A 17,439-nucleotide genomic window follows, 5' to 3' on the forward strand; every position below is an offset into this window, starting at 1 on the left:
TCACTTCTCATTCACTTCCCAGTTTTCCACAACAGAAAACCTTCCTTAGGCAAACACCCTGAAACACTGCTTTTAAAAGCAGTGCTGGCTTTGAAATACATCATGAGAACAGAAAATACACTTAGCATTGACAGGAAAGCAGTTGCTATGAACATAACACAGTAGCCCTTGTAAGGGAACCTCACAGCTCCTTAAATATGTATCCCCCTAAATCTGCATATTGCACACTGAAAAGCAAGCCCCAAGAATCCCAGAAGCCTCCCACTGGCACATCACGTTTTCGCCAACTACCGTTAAATTTTCTTCTGTGAAATGCTTTACCAGGCTCGCTATCCTATCCTTGCAACAAAACAAACAAACAAACAAAAAAACCCCCAAAAAACAAAACAAACAAAAAACACACCAAAAAAAGAAGAAAAAAAAAAACACAAAAGAAAACCCCACAAAACCCCCAAAACTTCGGAAAGCCCTTCCTATGAAAACAAATACCATTCCTTAAATTTCTTGGCATGTTATTTGCAAACGACAGGCCAGCAAGCAGATACGCTCCATATGCCAAATTATGTCATTTCCATTTTCTAGAAAGAATACTTCTCACAGCAAACTGGCAAGGGATTTTTCAGTTGGGTTGTGAAAAGAGCTAGCTCTGTGCCTTGCTGCACCTGCTGCGTTGCTAAGTCTGGTGGCAGCCCCACAGCCATGCACAGCAATTCTAGGTCCAGAAAAGAGCTTGTCATAAAGGCTGAGCACACCCTCAGAGGTACTGGCAAATGTTCAGGGGTGAATTCTGTGGATATTTGCATATAGATTTCTGTAGACACCAGCTTGTTCCATTTGCAAATAGAATCTGTTTTCCCATGCTTCGCAAGGGACAAGCTGGTGCCTACAGAAGTTTCAGTGTATCAAAGTCCCAACATATAAACCAAACTTCTGCATTTTTAGGTTAAATTATAAAGAGTAGCCTTTTTCATTTGTGTAGCAGAGAACTTACACTACAAGAGTAGTACAGCTGAAATCAGAGGGTAAAAAATTAGAAAAAAATAAAGAAATCAAGATTTGGTTCTTCTCATTTTTACCTTCCATCATACTCGCTGCACTACTGAGTCTCCAGACAGCCCACCTGACATCTACTTTTTGGAAACAAGGAAATCACAGAATTACTACAGGACTGGGTTGTTTTTTTTTTCTTTCCAGAGAGCACATTTGGCAATCTCATATTTGTCTTTTAGGTGTTTTGAACTGTTCCAAGCTAAGTGGTATCTTCTGCCAGAAGAATTCTCAAAGTCATAATAATTGCAGACTAAAGCACACTTCATATTCAAAAGCTATCATCAAACTATGATCTGTCATTATCCTATTTATCTACCATGGAACTGTGTTTTTGTCATGGTCTGGAGGGCTAGTGACTCACACAGCTGCTACCAATCTTCACCATTTCAAGGTGCTTTCAACACTACTATGGTGCAGACGAAAGCTGTGTAGCAGGCTTCTAAGGAAAAGATCCAGTTTGGCTGCCTGCACAGGAGCTTTGCTGGTAAAGAAAAGGGTGAAAAGAATGATCAAGTAGTGGAAATGCACCCATCACATAAGCAAACCTCCTGAAATTTGCTCCTTCTGCTCTCCTGACAGCTAATGAGGGGTCACTGCACACCAGCCAAGCACCTGTGTGGTACAACCACAGCACCTCCCATGGCAGGCCTGGACCTAGAAAGCTTTGAATTGGCAGCCAGTGAGGGCAAACAGGACTTTCCATGTGTTACCAGCTCAGGTCTCCTCACAGGGGTTAATGTGCACCCACCCAGGCATATCCCTCTCACCTGTCCAGCTCCAAGGCTGCCTCACTCCGAAACCTGCAGAGTCCTGAGGCTCTGGCAGACACAGCTGCCTCTCAGCATCTGTCCCTCTGTGAAGCTCTCTAATTAATTCCCCAGTACCGATGAATACCATGTTCTGTCCCCCTGTTCTACTCTTCAGAACTGACAGCAAAGGGGTTTGCTCCTTGTCTGATGAATAATAACCTTTTTTATCTGACAGAGATGCTCACTAAATAGTATAATAGGAACCTAAAATATGCCAGAGAAAATTCCTGTGGGATTTGTTTTCAAAAGCTTGTGTACTAAGGGAACAAGGGTGCTGCACCTATGGTGTCCATCCATGTGTGTGTCATCCTACTCCAACGATGTCTCAACCACTGGTCAGCTTCGACTAACACCTGGAAGCTGACCCCATTTCCACCACTTTCAAAGGAAGTAACGGAGGGAGGCACAAACATCTGTGCCCTGAGCAAGGGAAATGGCTGGCAGAGACCTGTGGTGGTGAAAGCTGGTCTGTGTGACGTGGGGCTGGCCAAGCCCAGCATGTGCCCAGCCAGAGAGCCCAGCAGCACCAGTGAGTGTCCCTGCACAGCTCATGGTGAGCGTGAGGACCAGCCTCTCAGCATGGTTGGGGGAAGGATGTGCTCCTTACAGGACTCATGGAGCTTGTACACTGTGTGCTACTACAGAAACAGCCCCTATTACCTGAGTCTAAGCCCTGCTGTTGAACATTCCCCCTTCAGGGAGGCACAGGAATTTAGCCTCCTGAAGCTGAGGTCAGCAAGCATCCCCTTCTTCAGAGCCAGCAGCTATCAGTGGTATACAAGGTCACACACCTAAGAAAAGACTTTGTTTAGCATGTGCACCTCCCACTGACTTCTCAGACCATTAAATCACTGTTTTCATGCTATGCTTGTACGCATCATTCTGAAATTCAGGCTGCCCAAAGGGCTTTAGGTTCAGTGAATAGCAGTGTCCATCACACACTAAAGGGCTGATATGTTTCCAGCAGCTCACAAGCCACCTCCTGATGCTGGGATGACCCCATGGGGTGGAGGGTGCCCCCAGCTCTTTGTTCTGCTTCCCTTTCAGGACTCTGCCTGCAAGACACTTATTTCTGAGAGACTCTGTTTTTGTCTCTTGAGTGTTCAGTTTGGAGGCATCTTCTGCTGTGGGCTGAAACTGCACTGCCTGCCTGCCCAAGGCCATGGGGAACTGGATTGTGACCTCTCAACCCTTCATCACAAATACTTAATGGCAGGATTCAGCATCCCGGAGGCTTCCTCCAGCACTAACAACCCAGTGAACTTCGCAAACCCTAAAAAAGTCAAGCAAGTCAACCATTCCAGCATTCATTGCATCGCTCCAGAAGATAAATAACGAGGCCAAATGCATCTCTGTCCTTTCTAATAGGTAGAAATAAATTGAATTTTCACAAGCTTTACTAACTGTAAATTAACTTTAGAATTAATCAGGAAATGAGATATATTGTAGGTCAGTAAATTCTGAAGAAAAATCTATCTGGACCATGATAACCTCAGTGTCCTTCTGAGTGGACCTCTCCTCAGTGATTACTCAGCAGATACTCTCTCCTTGCTCCCCAGCACCTGCTCCTCTCAGAAGGAGTTCTCCTGCCCATCTGCCTTCAAACCTGACGTGGTGACACAGACAAATGCAACTGTAAGCAACGTTTGAACTCTAAATCAAATCACCAATTTGCTTCCTTTGCAAAACAGAAAAAAAATCCAAAATCAAACAACACAAAAAAAGAGCATGTGCTTGTTTCTAACCACCTGACCCACTGGAAAAGGAAACATCACATATGGAAACAGCAATACTTTTCCCAAAGAAAACTATGGCAACAAGAATTCTAGGCATACACAAAAATAGGGACCATCACCTAATCCACACGACGTGCAATTATTTTAAACTAGTGTTGCTGAAACCTGGTTTCACAGAACTCCTCACTAATTTCAGATTATTCTATTAAAATGAATTATAATTTCACAAGAAAGAAACCCTGGCTCTAGTTTCTAATAAACTCATGTCCTTGTCCACGTATTCACTACAAATTGAAACAAACTCCTGCAGGAAGACAGGAGCCTTTAGCACCAACCAGCCAACTTCTGAACAAGCCTATTTTTTGCCATTTACATATATAATTACATACTAGCCTCCAAGCAGCTAGAAGCCCCATGTTCCTTTTTTGTATCGTTTGTTTCTTGTGAATACACATAGAGCACAAACCCAAACCACATTAATGATAACCTTGTTAAATATAAACTAGTGTGCAATTATACAAACTGCTAACACAAACAAAAAAGCCAGGGAACTCTGATTATATGTTCACAATGGTTTCTGAAAACCAAATAAAAATAACAACATACAGCAACCTGTCTTGCCTGATACTGTAACAGAAAAAGGTTTCATATTATAACTTACATTTCTCAGCACACAGAACTAGTCTGTCAAATAACTCCTCAAACTCAATTTCAAGCTCACTCACTGCAAGGAGAGCAGAAGTGTGGGAGGAAAGGCAGCCAGTGCACACGTGAATTACCAAAAAAATGTGATTTTCCTCTCTGCATCATCCTTCAGATGAGCTAATGCCTGTCCCTAGGCAGGTGCTGTGACTTTCACCCTGTCACCCTGGGAAGGGCTGGCTGTGTGCTGGGGATTTGGCTCCTTCCTGTCCATTAAGAGAGCAGCAGAAGGGCTGCTCAAACCTTCTGTTCTTGGGCTTGTGCCAGCCCGGTGCATGCCTGTGATTTAACTTCAGTGCAGCCATGGGTGAACCCAGCAGCCAGAGCTCCTACCACACCTTTTCATTAAGAAGATGAGCCACTAACATTCTGTGCAAGCTCTGTGGTCTACAGCTGCCCGTTCCTGATGTTTAAAAATATATACTTTTTCCAGAACAGAAACAGATCTATTGAAGGCAAAGTCTGCCCTGGACTGCACATGAGCAGCACCACGACAGCCAGCAAAGGTGGGGAACATTACCCAGAGCTCTCCCAACACCAGGGTCAGCCTTTAGCAAGTGCTACAATGGAAAGACTCATACTTGTCAGTGGAGTAATGCAAAGTCTCCACCACAACCGAATCTAGCTCTCAAGAAAACAAACAGCATGAGAAAACCAGAATTTTCCTTGCAGCCTGCATCACAAGCAAATATACAGCACAAATGACAGCTGCTACAGGACTAGAAGAGCATCCTGGAAAGGTTTCCTTAGGTGACTTCTCTTGCCATGGACTTGAGTTATCCATTCAGTTTGTTTGCATGCTAGCAGCACAGCTGAACTTGCCAGACTCTGGATTTCTAGGTTGTAAACAAGAACAGTAATTACCTTTCCCTCTTAAACTCCACTCTGTTCTCAAGCAATTAAAAAAAAAAACAAAAAAAACAATAGTTTGTGGAAGGAAGCTTTCAGAAAGTGGGAAAAAGGAGCAAAGGGAAAAAATGACTGGAAGAGGAAGGGCTAAGTAGACTGATATCAGTGAGATCTAAGTATCTTTCCCAGAACCAAGCACAGGATAAAGCATGCAAGAAACAAAAACCAAGGATGATCCCTGGGAATCAAGAACAGTAATACTGGAATCGTGCAACAACAATAAACTCACTAAGTAGAAGGTCAAGAAGAACCCAATCTCCTGAATGCTAAGTTCAAGAGTAGAAAAGCAATTCCCAAATCATGGTCTGTGGGTCACTTCTCCCCCACAAGGCTGTGGGCAGAATCACACCACAGAATGAAATGCATGAGTGTGAGTGTGTGTGTGACACAGCTGTGCAGCTGATCCACAGAGCAATTAGAGGGTTGTCACTGCAGAAAATGTTTTGAGAGACACATGACTGGGAGCAGAAGGGTGGTAACTCACCAGTAGGCATTCTGCTTGGTAAGGTGCGGCTCCCTCTAGCACAGCACCTGAAAAGGGGCTCAAAAAAGCCACCAGAACGACCCAGATGGAAGGGGGAGGAAAAAAAACCAACCAAGAGTGGGGCATGCAGCTAAGATAACTTTCCCCTGGAATACTTCCAATTTCTCCAAGCTGGTTGGTTTTGAAAGGGACTTTTCTGCAGCGATCTATGCTCAATTACCCTTATAAACCCTTGCAATAACATGTGACTCAAAGTCTACCTATTTGTCCAAGGGAGAAACAAGGAGGGAGTGTGGCAAATGGGGAATGTGGGAGTGGCTGCCGATGTGGGCTTGGGGAGCACAGTCATTTCCTCCAGCTTCTTCCCCCCCTCCGTCTTTGATATCTGAGTATGTTGCTGAGGAAGTAAAGGAAGGTGATTTTGTATCCACAGGCATTCACACATTTTTACATGATTGCACCTTCTTAGCCAGACGTCTCAGCTTGAGAGCTGAAGCAGGTGAGGTTGTTCCTTCGGGAATTAAAAGGCAAAAGAGTACCCAGTGGCAAGAAACGGCCCAGAGGAACAAAGTGCTTGGAGATAAAGAGCTTATTTAGGGTGCTAGCGAGACGCGGCATAAACCATGCGCTCGCACCCTAATCCGTGGATTTCGATGCAAAGATTTCCTTCCCCCTTGCGGGCCACCAGACCTGGCTACAGCTCACTTGACTCAGAGCCGCTTCCCAGCCTGCTGTCCTATAGGACCGGCAGCACGGGCTGAATCCCCCACGGGCCGGGAGCGCGGGGTGACGGTGACAGCCGCTGCGCAGCTGGGCTGGGCTGCTGCGGGCACGGCTGCTGAGCGGCACCGAAACTTTCAGCCACTCGCGCCGGGCGGGACAGACCGACCGACGGGCTGCTGTGGCCCGGGAGGCTCGGGCACCTCCGCGGACCTGTCCCTGCACGCTCGCACATCCCCGCAGCTGCCGCTGCTGCCCGGCCGGACGGCAGCGGAGCCGGCCCCGCGGAGGGAGGCTCCCGCCCCGCGGCTATCGGGCCTCCCTCTCCCCACGGCTTCCCCCGGCCGCCCGGCGGCCGTGCCCGCCCGAACCGAGCCCATCGCCATCCTGCGCATCCCCTATCCCCGCATGCCGAGCATCCCTCATCCCGCGGCGCTGCTTACCGGGACCGCTGCAGCTCGAAGGCGGCGGCGGGGCCGGGCTGCCCCAGCTCTCCGCTGCCGCCGATGCTGCCCTGGGGGCTGGTGCGGCCGAAGGGCGCCGGCAGCACCCCCGCCGTGAAGGAGTTGAGGCGGCCGCGGCTGCCCGCCGCCGCGGCGCCCAGGAAGACGGCGGGCGGCACCTGCACCGCGGTGAAGGCGTCCTCCTCCTCCTCCTCGTCTTCCTCCTCCTCCGGGGGCTCCGCCCGGCCGCGCCGCGCTGCCCCGGGGCCCCGCCGCCCGCCCGCTCCGTATTTATAGGTGCAGCAGCCGCGCCGCCGAGCGCCCTGTGCAATAACACGGCAATCACGTGTGGGAAACGGGGCGCTGGAGGAAAACAAAAGCCCGGCCAGCAGCCCGGAGGAGGAGGAGGGAGAAGGGTGGGTCTCGGCGAGCTCCCTCCTTTCAACCTCTTTATTTTTTTCTTCCCTTTCACCCCCTTCCCTCCTCCTCCTCCTCCTCCTCTTTTTCCCTTCCTGGATGCGTGGGGGCGGGCGGGAGCCGGGGAAGGTGGAGTCTGTGCCCGTAGTACTCGGCACATGGCCCTCGGAGCCCGGCACAGACCGCTCCGGACCCGGGGCTGCGGCTGGGCTCGGCCCGTCTGCGGCACCGGGAGCAGCGCTGGGAGCGGCACCGGGATGCAGCCGTGCCGTGCCAAGCGGCCCTGGCGCTGCCCGCTGGTTTTCCCGGGTGGGGGCTGGCGCCCGGAGCAGGCGCTGGCAGTGCCCGATGGGCACGGAGGACAGTCGGGGACGGGGAGCGGCCCCCGGGGATGCACCTGAATGCCGACGGTGCCTCCTGCGATGCGGCAAACCTGCGCTGTCCCGGTCCCTGCTGCAGTCTGAGGCGTGCGAGTGCCTCTATGTGTGCAAGTAACATCTCACGGGTTCCCTGAAACACTGAAGCAACCTCCTCCCCAGCCTTTTCTTCAACTCCGTCCCCAACCCTTCCCTCTCCCCGCACCAGAGAAAGCACATTTACTTTGCTCTTTCCCAAAAGGGCATATGGCCCAAGCCCCAAATGTCTGTCTTCATGTCATCCCCAAAGTGAGGGCTGTTGAGCAGCTGACTGCAGGTCTGCAGCTGTGGCTTGCGAAGGCGGGCGGCCGGTCCACCTCAGCATGGAGCTCCTTCATTCCTTCGTTACTTTATTGTGATCAACTCAACCGTGCTACAAGCGTGCTTGTCCTGTGATGATAATTTCATCAACGGCTTATGTAAGGGTTGGATAATAGATATATACAAACAGAGGAACATATGGTTGTCGCAAGATAGCAACATGCGCTTTCTTCATAAAGCATTACAATGGCTTGTATTGCATTCCAGTTATAGCTGGTGGATGACTCACAAACCATCCCAAACTGTCATAAAATATTGTGATGTCTCCTACAATTTTATCAAAACCTTGCTAATTTGATGATTTAAAAAAAATTGATCAAAAAGGAGAAGCTGATCCCATTGTTAGAGGACGCTGTGGACCCAGGTATGTGCTCCTCTCAAAAGTGATATTTTGATCATTCAAAGATCTTAGAATTGTGCTCTGTGACTTGGATTTACTTCTGAACCTTTGACCTCTACTGAGTACAACAACCCCCAAATTTAGGCACCAAGTCTCTGGGGTGTGCTACTTTTTTTGTAAGGGACACTGCATGGGCAGCATCCTGAGCAGGAGCAGTGAGGAAGGGAAGGAGAAATGATGGAGGAAAGAGATGTTTTCCAGATCACACCATCTTAGAGAGGTAGGTGAGTGCTGTTTTGAGATGGACATTGTCATTTCAGTCTGCTGTCTTGAGGTTTATACTGATTTTGTATTTCTTATCAGAGGGTACTTCTGTGCCTGTCCCTGTGGCATGTCAAGGATGGATCATTTGGATGGAAAGTGAGTAGGGCAGAGTGCTAAACTATGCTCCCCAGAGAAAAGCCTAACTGACATGTCCCGTCTATTGGAAGGATGCTCTGTACCTCTGTGGTTGCAAAGTGGTTCCTTCAAACTTCTGTTTTGGAGAGGAAGGCTGAGGAATTTCAGGCCTGTCACCTTCATTTGATGGCAATGTTTTTTTCTGACCAAAGGCATTGTCCCTGCAGTGGCAACCAGTGAGATGTCAGAGCACTGTTACACTTGGCTCCTGTGTGGGAGTTCCAGGCTTTTTTTACTACTTCCAAAAGAGTTCAGGACTTTTTGGAGGAGGACTCCTGAGCTGCAGATTCTGTAGCCTGGCAGTTTGTATGTTAATGAATGCTGACCCCTGGTCCAGGGACTACTACCAAATGCTAAATAGTCATGGAATTCAGGCCTCTCACCTTAGAACTGAGTAAGACAGACACTGGGATATTTTTTTTCCTCTTGCATTTCTGAGGGGCAGCAGTAAGAGTGTGTATTTTCCTCTGGAGCTCAAAAACTCTGTACGGAAACTGACTGCTGGTGTATATTTCCCAAATTCAGCTTCTCACAATACACAGGGCTGGGAAAGAGAGCCACCACCAAAATGCCAGATGAGGTTCCAGAGGTTGGTTTAACTTAGGACATTTTTTTATGAGTACAGAAGTGTGCACTCCTTTCACAGGATTACTCTTGTGATGAGATAAATTCCTATCTGTTGGAAGCATTATTTTAAATAAAGCCACAACCTCTGTTTTAGAGCTCCTCCACGCAGCTGACCCAGAGAAATGTTAGCCCTTCCCTTGTCCGTGTGTGCATCCGAATGATTTTGGCACCTGAATTCTACAAAATAATTTTTTATAGTCTCTGCCATCAGGAACACTTATGTGAATGGTTGAGCCTATCAACCTCCTTGCATCAAAATTAGCATGGTCAGGATAGATTGTAGGTCTTTCCAGGCCTGGCTCATCCAGCTGAGCTCACTTTGTCACTTTGCAAAGTGCTTGTCTGTGCCCACCAGCCTAAAGACTCCCATGGACCCAAACAGATGCTCTGGTCTAATATGCACAAACTGCCTCTGGAGGATACTGTCTTTTCCAAAAATCACACCGAAGGTTGGTTAAAACATCTCTTCAATTGCAAGTGAAAATAAACCCATTTGAGAAAGCTACATACAAGAAGAAAATCTTTTCCAGTCTGAAGTGAAGCTATTTTTGATAACGAGTGGGGTACCACAGTACAAAGATAATTGGCACGTTAGAAATACCCAGTTCTCTAGACCTATTTATACATTTAGTAGCACATTTAAATTAATGTGCACAACATAATATGATTTTTTTTCCAGTTCCTTATGTCCTCTTGATCTGTGCTTAGCAAAACTTTAGGTGATCTCATGAGCTATAGAAGTCCTGTGTGCTGGAGGATATGTGAAAATGTTAAACAAATTGATTTTGCTCGTTGAAACTTTTTTGTTTGATGGAGAAGCAGTGGTTGACTGGAGGAAATAGCAAAGTTGAAAGGAAAACCAAAAAGGCACATTCTGGAAGCTTGCTTTTGTGACTGTTTTTTCAATCATTTCTTTCTCCAAGTTCTCTTCCAACCATCCAGCTCTACCCAAGTGCAAGTAAATGTTTTTACTTCAGAGGTCACAGGCTTATGTAAGCGGTTAGATGACAAATGGTAATGGGGGTGATGGAGCATGATGGCTTTTTCACCCAGTGCACCAAGACCTGCAAGAGAGAATCATCATTGTGGGTGTTCAGAGGCAGCATGGAATTTGGGGATCCTGTTAACACAGGTGATGGACAGGCTTTCTTTGTAGAGATTGAAGAGGGTGGAGGGAGTTTGGACAAAACCAAAAGCTCGGCAGTTTACCTTTCTGAAGAATGGGATTAGAGAAACAGTGCCTCTACATACCTGCCCTCAGAGGAAAGTTAGCACATGTGGAGAATCCTCATGTTGACTTTAGTTTAACTGGTGTGGGTGCAGTCCTGCTGCAAGGCGAGTGTGTGGCCAGCAGGATGTGAAAAGTCAGCCAGAAAGGCCACAGACCTTGAGCTGAAGTTGGGGTCCTGAGTAGTTTGTCAGGCCAAGCTTAAAAGTATCTTTGCAGATGAGTTGAAAACTTCACCCAGAATTTGAGTTAGAGGCAAGATTTGTGTTATACTGAGAGTTAACTCTGTGGGGAAAATGGTCCTGAGTCACCAGTGTGAGTCACCAGGCCAGTTCTTGAGTGGCCTCTGCATAGTGCTTGCCTGCTTTGGGGACAAAACCAAGTTTCTTATTGTCACTGGTACTTGTTAGAGCTGCAGGACCTAGTCAGCTAGGGGAAGGAAGAGTTAGTTGTAATTTTGACAGTCTTGTTTTCTGACTGTCAGGCTCAGTCAGCTGTTATGCAAAGTTCAGCAAAGATGTCTGGCGATAGTGCTCCTGTAGGTGAGAAGAGAGATCATTATTACCAGTGGTCTTGAATATCACTATCAGATCCCCATAGCCAGGCAGAGTGTCTGTAGCCTGGGAGTACTCTAATCTTGCTGTGAAAGACTTTGGAGAAACAATCCAAATCCAATCTTTATAAACCTTTTATTTTTCCTTTACTTTGCAGAAGAGAATTGCACTTCAAAAGGGGAAAGCAGTTGTAACATTGGAGAAAGATTTGGAATGTGAATTTAATAATCCTTCTGTTTAAGAGTGTCTGGCAGAAAAAAAGTTGGGGGAGTTGGAACAAATTTCACTGAGAGCCATAGTTAAGAATGGAAATTGGATAAAGACAGTAAAAATTCTTTACAAAAGACTAATACTGCATCTGGATAGCAAGACCTGTTTTAGTGCCAGGCCCAAACCTTCAGTCTGTTGTAAATTTAGCCTGATTCTCAGAAATGCTAAGTGCTTGTGCTTTTCACTGGTGATTTTTGAGGAGCCTGGATGTTTTGCTTGTTGAGGGTCATCTTTGCTAATTTAAATGTAGAATTTTGACACTAAGAAGAGTGTCACCTTCTTGAAAAAGCAGTGTTCCTTGGGTAGGATTGGTCCACGCTTGCCTTTCTGTGCAGAACTTAATTTTGCTTGCATCATTTCAGGGTAGGTCCCAACATCACCAAGTTGACATGAAACCAAATTCAAATACAGTAGTGGGAAAGTGACAGAAAACTGTGTGCACCGACCATCATGGTTGGAGTGGTGTGTGTGACTGTGGGGCAGGACCCACAGACAGAAGCAGGTGCCCGCAGCCAAGATGAAACAGTATCTCCTGAGATCAGCTGAGGTGTGGATGGTCAGGGCACCCCACCTGCCAATTATTTTGGTTGTCAGAGGTGTGGCATGCATGGTGTTTGTGTTGAAGAGTTCCTGAGATCATCAGTGAGCTGGTAGTGCACACACGGGTGGTAGAACCAATTTGATCAGTTCTTTGTCTCTTAAAGAATTTAGGGCATTCTAGTTAAGTCAAAACTGGCCTCTGCTACTCCAGCTTACTGCACCTTCACTAAGGATACTTAATATTTTTCATTGCTAGATCCGATTCAGGCGAAGCATTTCTTGGAAAACTGGTCAAAAGGGTTGTGTGAGCTCCAAGGGCAAGACCATGAAAAACATATGCATGCACACGGCAGCGGGGCTAAGGGCTTGGCACATCCAGCATGAATTTCTTCTCACTTCTTTCTTGCAGCCTTGACAATTTGAAGCTCCTCATTCAACTTAAGCTGGCTTTGAGGTGTTTTGTTGTTGCTGCTGTTGTTTTTTCACTTTATATACTATTGGATCCCTTAAAGACCCACACTACACCTGAAGCTCAATTTTACTGGGCGCTGCTAAAATACTCTCCCATGTTTCAGTGAGCTTGCAGGATAACTAGACAAAACAAGGAAGGTGGCCATGTAGGAACTGCAACTGGAATGTGGCTGTTGCTGGCTCCTACTGGCTTCTGCTAGAGTGATTAAATGGGAACAGGGCCACATAGCTCCTCCCTCCCTTGAAAAACAAAAACTGTGGGCATTTGTACAGAAAACAACCCCTGTTTCTGTTTGTCCTTGTCTTCCTGCAGTTTTCTTCTTTGAAATCAGAGTTTAGGCTTTGGGTTTTTTTCAGTGTCATAAGTTAACATAGGTGTGAGGTTCAAAACAGAATCATCTTTATTGAAACAAGGAAGGGGCAAATGTCCTGTTTGCTTGGAAATCACCTCAGGCAGTGGTGTAAATAAAAATCGACTTCTAACTGCAGTAGAACAGAATGACTCGTTGCTAAGATGAGTTGTTTTAAGGTTTTCATTAAGTGACAGCAGTGATTTATCCTGTTCTTTACCATTCTTAGGCAATTTGGAATCAAGTACAGAACCACTGGACATTAAGATTTCAGAGGGAAGCCTGGAAGAACATCCATCTTTGTCACAGTGTCTGTTAATTTTTAATCACCTCAGGATAATTTTAAAACAGGCTGCAGGTTTCTGAAACATTCATGTTGGCAAGACTTTCAGTTTGCTGGTTTCTGAGGCTAAGAAAACCCTCCAGTTCACAGGACAGTCAGACTAAGGAGCTGGATGAAAAGGAAAACGCTGTTGACACCTTCTCAGTCAGAGTCTTCAGTGTGTAAAAACACCAAATAAATAGAATATAAAGTTCCCAGAGGGACGTGCTGGTGGAGTCTTTCCAAGACTCTCCTACAAGTTCAGCTTGACTGGAAATTTTTAATATCCAAAAGAAAAAAAAAAATGTTCAAAGGATTTATTTTTTTTCCTCCTCTTGAAAGTATTCAAGGAGTGTGACTCCAAAGGGAACGGAGGACGCAAACGGAAAACTTCTGGTGGCAGAAGCTGGGTTTTTGCCTTCAGCTTTGTGGCGTTTTCCGGTCTGCAGGCAACACGATGAGCACCACACTTGGTTCATTCCAAAATTTCAGGGGAGGTTTCCGAGCCATTTTAACTGTGGAAGATCCTCAGTGGGTAGTGCTCACTGCAGGCTGGTGTGGAAAGCTTGCAGTCAGAGGGGAGAAATAAAACCTGCGCCTGCATCTTTGTGGTCTGTCACCCTGGGCCACCTGCATGGGAGTCCCAAGGGTCTGCAGCCACTTTACCTTGCCCCCAGGACAAGGCACAGATCCTCCCTGGATCCTCTGAGCAATATTCCCAGCTAAATATTTGCCACTGGCAAATTTCCAACATGATAAAACCCAGCCAGGTCAGCTCTGCCTCTGTTCCAGGGTGGTCAGAAAAGCTGGCACAAGTGACTGGAATCTTGAAAAGGAAGGTGAAATGGCAGTGGCTTTGGTGGCAGGGGAATATGAGTCCAGCCTCAGCTGCAGGCTGGATGGGAGGAGGATGATGGGCAGCTTCTCTCTCCCCAGACCTGTGAGCTGCCAAAGGCTGTGCTCCGCTGATCTGGCATGTGCCCGCCTGCAGCTCTCATCACAGCCAGGTCAAGTCACAGGCTTCCCATCACAGCCTTCCAGAGTCTTTCACTGCTCCCTGCTGCCCTGGGCCAGGCTGTGCTGCTCACGTGGGGCTGCTGCCTCCACTTCCCAAATCCTCCCGCTTGCCTTCATGGTGCCATGGGAGGGAGTCAGGCACCCGCTGGGGGAGAGCAAATTTGCCTCCAGAGGAATGGCCCCAGCTGCACAGTGGGGTCTGCCTGGAGCAGGGAGGGAGTCAGGCATCCGCTGGGGGAGCAGCAAATTTACCTCCAGAGGAATGGCCCCAGCTGCACAGTGGGGTCTGCCAGGAGCAGGGGGCTGCCTGTGGGGTGGGGATGTCTTGCTGCCATTGCAGGGGAAAACAGCAGCTCAATCCTACCCCCAATAACCACAGCTTGCCACATACATGTTGTACGTAGTCTGATAGCAATTAAAGCTGCTAAAAATTGGTCTAAACAGGATACATTTGTGCTCCAAATATTTTGCCAGGAAAGTTTTGAAAGCAACAAATGGAAAATACATAAATGGAAAGGCAGTCCCCTAGCAAGACAGATACAAAGTCTTCTGCTTTCTCTGCTCAAATTGAATAGCACCTCAGTGTAATAATTTTCATGTTGAGATCAATGAGGTTGTTAAATAACTGAAGCATTCAAGTGTAGAAGAAAGTAAGGGAAGAGAGAGATGGCATTCAACTTGAAAGACTAAAATTCATGCTTCCTTGAGCCCCAAGGAAAGGATAAATCCATTAAGTTGTGAAGAAATAAGACCTGGGAAGAGTAAGACCTGGAAAGAATCTGTCTGATCCATCCTAAAACTTATGACAAAATGAAACTTACTTAGGGGCCAGAAAGGAAACAGAAAGAAATGGCAATGTAGCAGGAGGGTACAGCTCTTCTGGCATGGCATTTGGTACATACTTGGTGCATCTGCATGTGTCTCTGTTGGGATATTTGACACACTGGTAATTCCTTCTTCCAAAGTAAAAGTGAATAATTTAGTTCTAATTTACTGCAGTGTCTTTGGAGATGGCTGTTTCTCAGGAAAAAGAGAAAAAAAAGAAATAGTTGAGATGCACAGCAAAAAGAATTAACAGGAATTAACAAGACTTTGATTCGGGGGGGGTGTGTGTGTGTGTGTGTGTTTGTGCATATGTAGAATTAACAAGACTTTGATTTGGGGTGTGTGTGTGTGTGTGTGTGTGTGTGTGTGTGTGTGTGTGTGTGTGTGTGTGTGTGTGTGTGTGTGTGTGTGTGTGTGTGTGTGTGTGTGTGTGTGTGTGTGTGTGTGTGTTTGTGCATATGTGTATATATATATATATTTCAGTTTGCCCTGTGGGCATGTAATTCCAGCTAGATATAATAGGACATAATACATACACTCCAACCAGAGCAGTAGAAGGCATACATAGCAGAATTATTCTGCTGCCTGATTTTGGAAATGTTTGAGCTGTCTCCATGTGGCCAGTGTGACTGTGTTCCTATGGGAACAAGCTCCTTCAAAGCAAGAGGGTTCTATAGCAAGAGTACAGAAATCCTGGCTAAAAACTTGGTGTTTAGCACAAAATTAAATATTCTGTAAATATGAAGCATTCTGCAATATTCTAATTAAATCCACTCATTTTCAAAACTAATTGAAATAGTTCTTTTCTACTCTGCCAACGAGGCAAGATGCAATCAGTCACATTCAAACCATCATCAGGACTAATTAGGACATCCTAGGCAGTAAAAGCTTGTTTGCACCCTCCATGCAACCCCAGTGTTACTTCTCAGAGCTGCAGCCTAGTGATGCTCTCCCTTTTGAAAAGCACCTTACTGCAGGAGTAATCCTATAGGCTTTAATGGGACCACTGCCTGATTTAAGTACTGTTCTGTAGGAGGAGCACATTGGAGTCTGGCTTTAGGTTAATGTTTGTCCTAAATACAGATCTCTTCTGAAAAACAAGGTCTTGTGTTGTATATTTTGAGTGGTTGGTATTGTCTTAATGTTGACTTGTAGCAGGAATAATGTTTTCTAGAAGAAAACTCTGGAACTTCAAAGCTCTCTTGTATATTATGAACACATCAAGGGATGGGTGAGCAACTGCTCACAGCTCTTGTGCAAAGGGTTACAGTGAGTGGGGTGACATCAGACTGGGCAATCCCCAAGTGTATGGGGTTTAACAAGGAGAAGTGATGGATTTTGCACCTGGAACAGGGCAACCCTGGATTTGTGTACAGACAGGAATGAAACTCTGCAGAGTGGCACTGTGGAAAAGGGACATGAAGGCCTTGGTTGATGGCAAGCTGGATATGAGGCAGCCAGGAGGGCCAGCCATGTCTTGGGGTGCACCAGGCACAGCATTGCCAGCAGGGATTGTCCTGCTCTGCTCTGCTCTGGACAGCCTCACCTTGAGCCCTGTGTGAGCAACACAACATATGAAGTTCCAAAGCTATGAGAGAGCATCCAAAGGAGGCTCCAAGGGGAAGGACCTAGAGCTAGAGGGGAAGCTGTAGTGGCTGAGGTCACTTGTTTTGTTCAGGTTGGAAAAGAAGAGGCTGAGGGGAGACCTCCTAGCAGTGCACAGCATCCTCTCAAGGGAAAATGGAGGGGCAGGTACTGATCTCTTCTTTCTGGTGACCAGGACCCAAGGCAGTGGTATGAAGCTGTGTCAGGGGAGCTTTAGGTTAGATATTAGAAAAAAATTCTTTGCCCAGAGGTTGGAACAGGCTCCCCAGGGAAGTGGTCACAGCACCCAACTTGACAGAGCTGAGGAAGCATTTGGACAATGCTCTCAGGCACATGGCACTCCATTCTTGGTTTGTCCTGTGCAGGGTCAGGAGTTGTACTTCAGTGATCCTTGTGAGTGATCCTTCCAACCTGGGATATTCTGCAGTTCTGTGATATACCTCGAAAAGAAGGGATTCTGGGGAAGAAAAACATTCATCTGACCAGTTGGTCAGAGACCAGAGCAATTGCTGCAGCTAGCTGAACACTTATTTGAATCTATATTCTGAGTGTTATTCCCTGATGTGAAGCTGATCAAAGGTGTCTGTGCTTTACTTTTAACTCCGAGCTGCTACAATTGCCAGCAAAGTAGTTTTTATGTCTGTAAGTGATATGAGGGAAACAGAACTTCGCCTGCAGTTCTTTGCCAGCAGGCAATGAATGAACAGACTGGAAGTTAGAGGGAGACTAGAACTCATATTTCAAGGCAAGATTGTAAGTTGGGGAATTACACAGTTAAAAGGAGTTAGAAGTCCTGTACATCAAGAGTAGATCTGTAAATGAAA

The 17,439-nt window shown here is 46.6% G+C and overlaps 1 protein-coding gene across 1 annotated transcript in view; it reads right to left on the reverse strand.

Moving 5' to 3' along the window:
* Nucleotides 1–8,024, reverse strand: part of CABLES1 (Cdk5 and Abl enzyme substrate 1) — a 70,067-nt gene extending 62,043 nt beyond the window's left edge. The window contains exons 1-2 of the mRNA XM_039730079.1: nt 7,959–8,024; nt 6,854–7,749 (exon numbers count right to left, since the gene is read on the reverse strand). Coding sequence (XP_039586013.1) covers nt 6,854–7,749; nt 7,959–8,024 — 962 coding nt within the window. The remainder of the gene's footprint in view (nt 1–6,853; nt 7,750–7,958) is intronic.
* Between the last annotated feature and the right edge of the window lie 9,415 nt (nt 8,025–17,439).

This window comes from Passer montanus, unplaced genomic scaffold (assembly GCF_014805655.1).
Source record: "Passer montanus isolate IOZ18808 unplaced genomic scaffold, ASM1480565v1 scaffold70, whole genome shotgun sequence".
In the NCBI taxonomy this organism is placed as follows: domain Eukaryota; kingdom Metazoa; phylum Chordata; class Aves; order Passeriformes; family Passeridae; genus Passer; species Passer montanus.